A 10661-nucleotide genomic window follows, 5' to 3' on the forward strand; every position below is an offset into this window, starting at 1 on the left:
TTTTGATTACATTTAATAAAAAGTACTTTATTTGGCAACACCCCCTCAATTAACGAATCTGTGTAATCTGTGCATCGTCTTTCTGTGTCTGTCGAATGTAAAGGGATTACCAAAGTGCAACTGGGAAGTTGATATGATGGTTTTGACTGAATTATTGTTTAGTTTGCTTTCATTCAGCCCAATCATTAGGTCATACACTTAAGTTGTTAAATATACGAAAACATCTTTCTTCATACTATTGATTCTTATTAGTTTGAACCTTACACATCAACTCTACTCCAATAAAGATGTTATATAACCTCTATTTACACTACCAGCTCTTCGGCCTCTATCCTGTGCCAAACTGTTTTTTTGAGGTTGTCATTGGTCGATGCTTATCACTGGGCTGATGGTACCCTCCCTTTGCGAGAAAACTGACATTGATACAACATATTTCAACACTTCAAGTCTTAAGAGGTGAAGAAGAAGCTTGAAGGTAAGGATACAAAAAAGTCTGTATTTGTTAAGGTCTTAAAATATATTTTTGTACTTCATTAAGATGCACCATGTTGCTTCAAGGACATCTGTTGTATTCATTGGAAGTATACAAACATTAATATTCTGATCATATTACAATAACTTTGACTAAATTATAAAGTGTGTTCTGTCTAAGGTTATATTAGTCTTCAATGTGTAAGAATAATTCTCTAATATTTACCAGAAGTTATGTAATCAAATGCTGTGTTGATGCAGCTATCTTCGATTTCTACAAAAAATAAATTGTAGAAAATGACATGCAGACAAACTTGATTGACCAAAAAGAAAACAATGTCTAAGGCATGTGGATATATTGAATTAAAAAAAATTATGCATCATGGATAAATTCAAACCCAATGTGTAAAAGTACTTTTGCTAGACAACATCCAACCATTATAGAGAGATTTAACTGGATTGCATTATTACAATTACAGGCATAGAGCGTAAGTTTTTCTTTTTTATATATATATTTTTAATTTACAATGAAATCTTCATTATTTCATGCATGTGCTGTACTTCTGTGTGAAATGAAAACAGATGGCCTCGACTCTGGCAGACAGAGCCATTGGCGCCATTATTGGGGCAGCAGTGGCAGATGCAGCAGGTAAGATAAACTGTGTGATACAAGTTCTGTGACTCAGCTGCAGCTACAGGACTTTCTATATTACTTTCCATAATATCTGCTTACTTCACTTCACATCAATTCACAGGCCTTTTGCATTTTATGAGGCTTTCATATCGCTTCAACTGGTTCCTGTTATACGCATGTCTATTTGTTGCAAATGTCGCCTTTATTCACAACTAGTTGGAGTTAAATATCTTTAAAAAGCTTTCTAGTGTTTTTTTTTTAAATTTCATATTGGCTATAACGCCTAACAGTTTATTTTTTTTGTTGCATAGTTACATTGTCAGTGGTATTGTCTTTAAGCAACATCTGTACATGCTGATTAAATCCAGGGGCGGTTACCACACAGTCTATGGACTATCTATGGACAGTCTATCTAGTCTACACAGTCTTATGAAAGTCATGTTGACGTCACACATAGCGTTATGAAAGCACAGTTTCTCCAATAGTATCATCAATATTAAACCACTTAAATATGATAGATTTTATCTTCACTTCCACATCATTCTTAATTCACAGCATAATGATGCATACTAAATGAGTAATTAAAAAATGTTGGTTCCTGCTGGGTGACTGCTTCACATGTGTTTCTTATTTACTTGCTCCATCACAACACACTTCTCTTTCCCTTCCCATGTTATCTGTTATTGACAGGCTGTATATACAGGAGATCATTTCAAAAACACTAACATTCAAAAGTATTGAATGTTCCACTATTTTTCTCTCTCTCGTGTGTGTGTGTGCTCCCCGCCCATACAGCCCAGCCCATGCATTGGATCTACAATCCTGATACGCTCAAAGAAGTTCTCTCTGATCTGGAGCCCTGTCCGGAGTTTCGGCCTCAGTCAGCGAATCCTTTCTACCGCAGGACTACGGGCGAGCAGACCTGCTATGGAGACCAGGCGTACGTCCTGCTGGAGTCCCTGAGCCAGTGTGGAGGTACGGAAACAGGCAGCACCAAAAACCCTGTCAGTGCCTGCCAAAACCATGGAGTATCATTGTTTTCATCAGCAATAAATTGATGGCATCTCAAAGACTTCAAAGATTCCCCTCAAAATGTCTAGTAAACGTTTGAGAAAAGACTGTGCGGTGTTGGTACATGAAATATGAAGAAATAGTACTGAGATAATTATTTTATCTGAGCATAAAAACCACAAGCAGGCGGAAACGGCTAACCAAACTGTAGTTTAAAACAGATAAGTGGTGGTTTTATCTGGGGCTAAGATGAGGACTTGTTCTCTTTAAATGCTCTGACTTCTTATAAGGGTTACTCCCTGAACATCATGCTGTATTGAAGAATACTTGAAACTAATTATTAAGATCATGAGCTCAATAGAAACATGTTTACAAAGATGATAAATCAAATGAGAAGTTGGGTCATGTTCTCATAGACTATACATTCTGACTTCTTGTTGTTATAAATTATTCAGGTTTAGGGCACTTCAACATTGGTTTAAATGCAAATACTACCTATATACTACCCCATTTATAAGCTAAGCTAAAGTTTTCTCATCTACTTATCTGTGAAAAAAGTGAATAAGTGAATTTACAATGTTAAGATTTCGAAAATGATCTTCTTCTCTTTTCTTTTTTTTGGTTATATGCCACATTTAACAGATCACTTGCCTTTTACTATGTACATTGTATAAAAGAGGATATTACATAAGTGTGTTTAATACTTTTAACATTATTTTTTATGAAAGAAACACTATGTCATGTGTTGGCAGATTTTAGTGAAGAAGATTTGACCAAGCGCATCTACAAGTTCTTTGGTCCAGGAACAGTGTACGACCTGCCTCTCAATGATCCTTACAGACAGAAAGGAGGTACTGTACCTGTTCATCTTTTATGTAAATGGAGATTATGTGATGTCCATATGTATCAATCATCAACCTAACTAACCTAAAAGGATGTGAGAGCCTCTGTTACTGTCTGATAACACTGTGAATAATGTTTTTCCTACCAGCTGATGGGGGAATTCCCACCCCATGAAAATATTCCATCCAGTCAGACTTCTCTTTTCTTAGTTGGTGTTCAGAGCTTTGGATATGTGCTGCTTTTTTTACTGTCAGGATATCATATAAATACAGTGCTAGTGCTACTGTAAAGCACCGTGACAGCACAGGGCACTTTTGGGTACAGTAAACCACCGACATCTTTATGTCCTAGAATAATATAAGAAGAGCTGTGTCATCATCACTGGCAGAGATAGCTGTGGCTGAGCAGACAAAGAAAAGAGCTCCACCTACAGAAACTTGAACTGCATCAACAGAGAGTAAAAGGAAACGTTGCTTTTCCTGTCCCTCGCTTGCTTGGCACCAGCCACACTTCTCAGATTCCATATAATTTGAATGAAGCCGTAAATCATATCTAAAATGCGTTTTTGTTGTATTTTCTAGCTCCCAAAGCAATCCTCCCCATAGATGGCCCATGGAGAAATGCGAGCCTGAAAGCATTCATCAGAAATGTGGATGCTGGCAAAGAAGAAACTGGTAAAGATCACAAATCAGAAGTCCATGAAGACATCCCCAGTTTTGTGATTGTAATCTCTGTGTGTGTGTGTTTTTATAAGGCTGTGATGTGGACTGTCAGATGGACGGGGTCACTAAGCTGGCTCCGGTGGTGGCCATGTACGCCGGCCGCCCTGAGATGTTGGAGAAAGTGGAGAAGGCCATTCGAGTGACCCAGAACAATGACATGTGTGTGGCTGTGACACTGGCTGCGGCAAGGTAAGAGAACATGGTCAAGCACAGGAGTTATACAATAATTTTGAAGGGAGTGAAAGGAGACTTAACCTTTTGTCCGTCTAATTTTGCAAGGTTTTTGGAGCACTTCATTCTGAATGGTCCCGACCCTAATGCTCTGGATGCTGTTGTGGCTCACTTGAATGACCCGAACAGACAGAACCCTCAGGAGCTGGACCGGGCTGTCATTGGTGAGATAACATGTGTCTTTAAAGCTTCCTTGGTCATGAAATAAAAAAAAAACTATTGACAGATATTTGTTAGCCACTTCTTTTTAAGAGGTAAATGAAATGGAAAGATCACCATTTACCAGTGGTTGATGAGCATAGCTTATAGCATAAAGACTTAAAAGAGTCTATGAGGTATTCATTAGTGAGATTTAAACTTACTTGACTAAGTTAAGCTTATAAGATTTTGAGCTTTATATTGTATTCAATGGTTCAATATTAAAGTGGTATCAACCTCATTTAACTCAACGCAATAAAAGGAAATCTGCCGTATTGACCGATAGTTCAGAGGGAGTTTTTCTGGATATGGCAGGAACTTTGTCTTTTCTAGTATCTTTCCTTAAACAAGCAGAAAGGGGATTGGGGTTACAAAATGCAGAATCAAGGAGGACTTGTGGGAAATGTGGTCAAAACAGCATGAAACGCAAAATGCTAAGGGGGAAACATGTCTTTGTTGCATTTTTCTTTGAACATCAAAATAGAATGTTACATAAGATATATAATGTGCGTTATTGGCAGCCAAAAATGGGTTCCAGTGTTTAAACATTAAACAATACATCTTATCTCTTTTCCTGTATCACTTCTGCAGCGCATATCCACCAGGTGAAGGACAACCTAGCCAAGTCATCCCCACAGCTCATACCTGCTGCGTTCAAAAACACATGAGGTGAGCCGGGCGCTAGCAGCAGGACCAGGTCTGTGGACTTGGCATGGCGTGTGTGTGCTCCCTGTCAGTATCCGTTTGGGTCCTCCAGCCTTTGATCTCCTGGCTAATACTCCCCCTCCTCCTTTCTTTTCATCCTCCCCTTCCTGCTGAGTGGAGTGTCTCAGGTTTTACAGGGCTAAAAGGTTGAGATGCTTAATATACATGTTCAGTTCACCAGAGCTTTTCAAGTATGATATTGCGAAAGTATATCAAGTCATGCTCTTTGATAGCAATATTTGTCACTTAGAATCATTCCTATTTTATAGCTAAATCAGTTACTGTATTATTTACCATGTGTTTCTCAATCTGCTACTTAATTTTTGTGTGTAGTGTTGCCCGATGCGTTCCAGGGAGCGCTTCATGGAGTCCTGAAGCTGAAGCAGCTGGATGAAGCAGTCAGGGACACCATGCGCTGCGGGGGGTGCACCTCCAGCAGAGCCTCCTTCATTGGAGCCTGTTTTGGGGCACAGGTATTGAAGAGCTGAAGCTATCAGGCTTATGAAATAGTCATTATCAATTAAACTGTTTTGAGTTTCTTATTGGTAAAAAGCAGAAAGGAATAAGTGTTTTGAAAGATTTGTATATTATATGTACATGTAGGACTAATCAAACCATTTAACTATTTTAATAATTGATCCATTATTGGAGACATTTTTATGCACAAATGGGAGAACATCTCAAATATGGAGATTTAATATTTAAATCAAATGTTCTATTCATATTAAACAAAATATCTCCCGGTTATGAATGAATAAACAGCACATTTGAAGATATCCCTTCAGAATTTTAAAAACTGGGATGGACTTTTTTCACAAGTAAAGTATTATCTGTTAACAAAATTGCCAAATGATTCAATACAAATAAGCCCTAATTAAGGCACGATAATGTACACATGCAAATCATGTGTAACAGCTGTTATATATACAGTCTATGGTAACAGGACAATAATAATACTAAGCTAAGTGTATGAAAGCTAGCCTAGTCACATAATCAATCAAAAAGGCCAGAACATCATTCAAAGACATTACCCATGTTTGCTTCATGGTTCAAATATATAATTTATCGTATTGTTGTTGTCTGTAGTCAAACTCTTCTGATGAGTTTGACAGTGATCTCAGATATTCTGAAAGCTCTGTGCTGCCTGCGATGCTTTCAGCTGTCATCTTGATGTGTTTTCAGACGGGTCTCCAGGGGATCCCAGAGTCTTGGAAGGAGAGGACACTCAGATATCCTCTGCTGCTGGAGCTAGCACAAAGTGTGGTCCAAAAGAGTCAGCAAATGTAGTTCAGCTTTGATTTTTGCCCTAAATACAGTTGTTTTTATCACATATCAAGTATTTATGGAGTCTGGATAATCAAAACTTTTTAGAATAGACTTGCAGATGTACTTTGACACGACGATTCATGACAGTCGCATTCTCAAGTCTTGTACTGAATGAAACTCGAACCCATTTGCTCTGTCAAAACTGCATCATGTAAGAAAGTGAAAGTCTGTACAAGGATTTGATGTTGAGTTGAAGACATTAAATACATTTATCCTCAGCAGCTGCATTTTAGGAAACCGTCTCAAATAAAAGATTGTAATGTCACCAACATACATGTCTGTATTGCTTATTTGTGGACAGTTTAATGATCTTAAAAAACTAGCACTGTCTTCTTGAAAAAACGACTTTTGCTGAAGTTTGAAGAGGTTTTGGTTTTCTCTTACCCTTGAGTGTTTTCTGTTGTCGAGTGAAAGAGCAGATACACACAGATTTACTGCTGGAACAACCAGAGTGCAACCGATTCCTCCCTCAAAGGAGCTGTTCTGCCTTCCTAAAAGTGCTGACTTCCATATTCATGTGTTTAAAGCACCCGCCCCAACAATTCTAAAAGTTAGCCAAGCATAAAGCGAAGCCAAAGCCTTAATATCTTTGACATAGTGTGGTTATAAAAAATGCAGTGTGTAGGCTACTATGGGAGTCCATTCACTGTTTTACAGCTTACTTCTTCAGAAATGTATAACAAACAGGGAATATTTGATGCTTTAATTCCTTTCAAAGTTGTAAATCAATCCCATTATGTAATTTACATGTCAATAACAAATTACCGAAGGTGTCCCATGGGAAAACCAAAAGCATTTTAAGGTAACACCCAACATAAGAACAATTGTGTGGTTGGATAAAATGTCGAGCCATCGTTTAACTGAAAGGCTGTAGCTGACGGCCGATGAGCCTACAGAAGGGAAGCCATTTGATTTCCCCCTCTTCCTGACTTCCTCCCACACAGCAGGTAGCAGGCGCTGTCTGGCATAATTACAACCAGACATGAAGAGTGTTTTTGTTTTTCCAAAAGTCTGCTCCCTCAACACATTTTCTAAGAAAGAGGGGAAGGTTGCAAGACATTTAGAAATATTATCCTCAGGGTAAATGAGATACATAAACCAAATCTGCATTGTGGTGTACAAAAATCAGGGGAAATCATTCAGAGGGGAGGATCTAAATAATCTCCCCCTGTGTCCCTTGAAGCCTGAGTGTAGAACCATTTGTCCTCTACTTTCATGTGAATTGCAAAGTTTGGAGTCCAGCCATGACTGCCGCTAATAAGTAAATGCATAACTTATGAGGACAGATGAGACTCCCACTCGTCCTCCGTGTCTTCCTCCTCCTCTGCATAGTAGTAATGCATATTGAAATGTGTGCTGTTCCTGTCCCAGGATGATATTCAGGAATATGTGTTGTTCTGTTGCATCTGAATGGTGTTTTTAACGATTTGCATTTGATCTTGACTGCTATTTGACCCCCCAAAAATTGCATGACTTAATTTAAACTCTCATTTAGACTTGATAGCTGTCAATAAAACATGAAGGAATCAATGGGAAAGGGTCAATGAGGGGTGACCAGCCAAGGGTGTGAGGTTAAGGGTTCAGGGCAGATCTTTATATATGTGTTTAGCTGCTAATAAACTGAAACCTCAGTAAAGAGAAAACAGTGTGCTTACATTTTCCAACCATGTATTGTGCTTTACATGATTTGTGTGCAAGGTGCCATTACAATGTTGTTTGAATATCCTTTAAGTTTCTAATGTCTTCATATAAATAATATTTTGGTTTAAGATATTTAAATAATATAGTTCAATAATGATATGTTTCCCCCACTTCATAGTGTTGGGATGAGGGTCCACCCTCCAGGAGGAGGCAGTAATGCATCTAAAACGCCAGTTGCCAACCTACATTAAAAGAAGATGAAGAATAAATGGGAAGCTACCGTTTTTGCATTGACATACACCTGAGCAGGGGAGAGTGTCAAGACCATAGATATAGGCTTAATTAAGAACATAAATGGCTGGACCTGATAAATGACAGTCAAACATGTAGTAGGGTTTTACTAGGACATACTTCTCTTGCCTTGACATCTCCCAAAAACATGAAACTGTCTGGCGTTGTCTCACACATGAATGCTTTTTCTTGCAATCCTACTGTGGCAACACCAGACGTTTGCTGGTTTACTAACTAAAACTAGTAGCCTATGTGTAGTTTTAGTTTAGTGACATTCCTTTTTAGTGTCAACTTTTCCATTGTTAATATACGCATGCGCGACACTTTCTCCCAGTTGTCAGAATCGGGTGGGTGTGAACTCTCTTGTGCTGTATACTATCTTTGTCAGGTTCAACAGCTGGGTGGAACTCCGACAAAAAGTTGCTTCAATGACATTTTCGATAGGGATGAAAGTTTGACTCTGAGACAAGCTATCTGTTGTATGAAGTGTTTATTTCCACCACGGTGTCATGGATTTTAATGTTAAACGGTTAGCTGCAGACGCCGGTACTTTCCTGAGCCGCGCGGTACAAGTAAGTTTGACCGTCTAATTCTTGGAAGTTGTTGCTAATCAACGTTAGCTGCTAGCTTTATCAGTCAGGTAGCGTTAGCTCACATGCTAAACAGCTAACGCTACCGTGTTGCTAAGAAGCCATTTATTGAGTGAATTCCATATTCTTCAAAGTTGTACTATAGTGTTTTTAAACGGAACCCGTGACACTTCGGCCCATTTATTACATAGTATAATACCCTTCAACATTACTATTAAAGCAGGCCTCAGAAACCATTAGATAAAGCTAACAACATTAGCTAGGAAAATGTTTATTTTTCAAGTTGGTTTGTACAGTTTGCTAACGTTAAATGGCTATCAAACATGCTACGCCACACCTCAGCCCTTATCTCTTAATACGTTGGTGTGTAATTTTCCAGGCGAGACAATAAAGTGGACCCTATTACCGGATATTTTTCTTTTAACAGTTTACAGAAGAGAAACTTGGCCAGGCTGAAAAGACTGAGTTGGATGCCCATTTGGAGAATCTTCTGATCAGAGCTGAGAACACCAAGCAATGGACAGAAAGGATTATGAAGCAGACAGAAGTCTTACTACAGCCCAACCCAAGTAAGACTCTGTGATGACTCTGAATGGACTGACAAACACAATGCTGACATACTGGACCCCCTTTGAGGGTTTTGTAGCACAGGTACCCTCTTTTATGTTCCTGTGTATTTGGGGCGAAAGCCAGCAAACCTCATGTCTGGGTCTCTTATATGTTTGCCACTGAAAAGGGGTCACATAAAAAATGCTAAACATCTCTGTGGTGGTGTTTGACATACATCTGTGCAGTCAGTGGGCTCAGCTGTGCATCCTCCTGCTATCACACCATGGTGCCATATTACAGTGACACAAAAAAACAAAGACAGGCCAGCTGCTGTTACAGTCTTGGATCATGCAAACTGAATTTGTTCTACATGTTTGCCTCAGTACAACATACCACAGATATGCTAACCTGTGACTCACTGTGTTCACCCATGTGATGCAATAACCTTTTCCTATTATGATTTTCATTATGGAATCTTCTGTATTGGTTTAATACAAACGTAATGCAAGCTGTTTGGACTCTCATTCTCAAACTCACTGCCCACGTTCTGCTCCCCCTCTGTAGTCTTATGACTTTGTAATTAAGTTTTGGTTTTATAATTTGCAGATGTCCGGCTAGAAGAATTTGTGTACGAGAAACTGGAGAAGAAAGCCCCTACACGAATGAACAACCATGAGCTGTTGGGCCAGTCCATGATTGAGTCAGGGGGTGAATTTGGTCCTGGCACTGCCTATGGTGAGAAATCCACTGATTGCCCTTACATATTAAGACTGTAATCAACATTAAACTCCTGTTGAATGATGTTCAACTTTGGCTGTTACACAGGTCATCTTCTTTTTTTAGCCCGCTCCTTTTGCTGGATGACCAAGACAAACCTCCCTTTCAAAATTGCTCAATTCTAGGAGCGTCAAATGTTTGAAATCTGCTTAGCTTCTGGTTATTATTATCATTTAGTTGTTGGTATGGATGTCCNGATCACCTTTTTTTGCTCCAGATCCGATTCCGATCATTTGATTTTGACAATTTGCCGATACCGATTTTTCCCGATCCGATCTTTATGCAATGCATTAAGAGGAAAAAAAGCATTCAAGTTGTCCCTTAAGGTTATTTTTTTATTTAAATTGGATATTCTATCCAACATGGATATAGCTTCTTTTTTTCACAGCAGCATTGGATCAAAACAAAATAAAGCTTGTTAGCTTACTGCTACAAGTAGACACTGCGCCCTGCCCACTCTGTTGCCAGATTTGAGAGAAACAAGCAACCAGGTCTATGAAAACAAGCCCCAAAGAAGCAACACATACATGATGTTGTGTAATTTGAAACCAAAACTAAGGCCTCAGGATGACTTTAAGACTTGAACATGGTCATTTTTGTTTTGTAACATTGAATACAAAATTTTAAAAAAGTATTTAAAAAAAAAAAAAAAAAAAAAAAAAAAACCCCCCC

The 10661-nt window shown here is 38.6% G+C and overlaps 2 protein-coding genes across 2 annotated transcripts in view; both read left to right on the forward strand.

Moving 5' to 3' along the window:
- Positions 1-381: 381 nt before the first annotated feature.
- LOC104955777 (crystallin J1B-like) lies at positions 382-6412 on the forward strand. Its single transcript, XM_010783165.1, is given in 10 exon segments — positions 382-475; positions 1054-1120; positions 1901-2080; positions 2869-2967; positions 3541-3633; positions 3714-3870; positions 3961-4076; positions 4702-4779; positions 5149-5288; positions 5998-6412. Coding segments are annotated over 9 exon segments (1035 nt in total). The 5' UTR covers positions 382-475; the 3' UTR covers positions 6103-6412.
- Positions 6413-8374: 1962 nt separating this feature from the next.
- Positions 8375-10661, forward strand: part of sh3glb1a (SH3-domain GRB2-like endophilin B1a) — a 9791-nt gene continuing 7504 nt past the window's right edge. Inside the window, exons 1-3 of the mRNA XM_010783167.1 lie at positions 8375-8645; positions 9091-9232; positions 9819-9947. Of these exons, the coding sequence (XP_010781469.1) occupies positions 8583-8645; positions 9091-9232; positions 9819-9947 (334 nt within the window). The 5' untranslated portion in view covers positions 8375-8582. The remainder of the gene's footprint in view (positions 8646-9090; positions 9233-9818; positions 9948-10661) is intronic.

The sequence above is a fragment of the Notothenia coriiceps genome, unplaced genomic scaffold (assembly GCF_000735185.1).
Source record: "Notothenia coriiceps isolate Sejong01 unplaced genomic scaffold, NC01 NC01_scaffold00024822, whole genome shotgun sequence".
NCBI classification, from domain to species: Eukaryota; Metazoa; Chordata; class Actinopteri; order Perciformes; family Nototheniidae; genus Notothenia; species Notothenia coriiceps.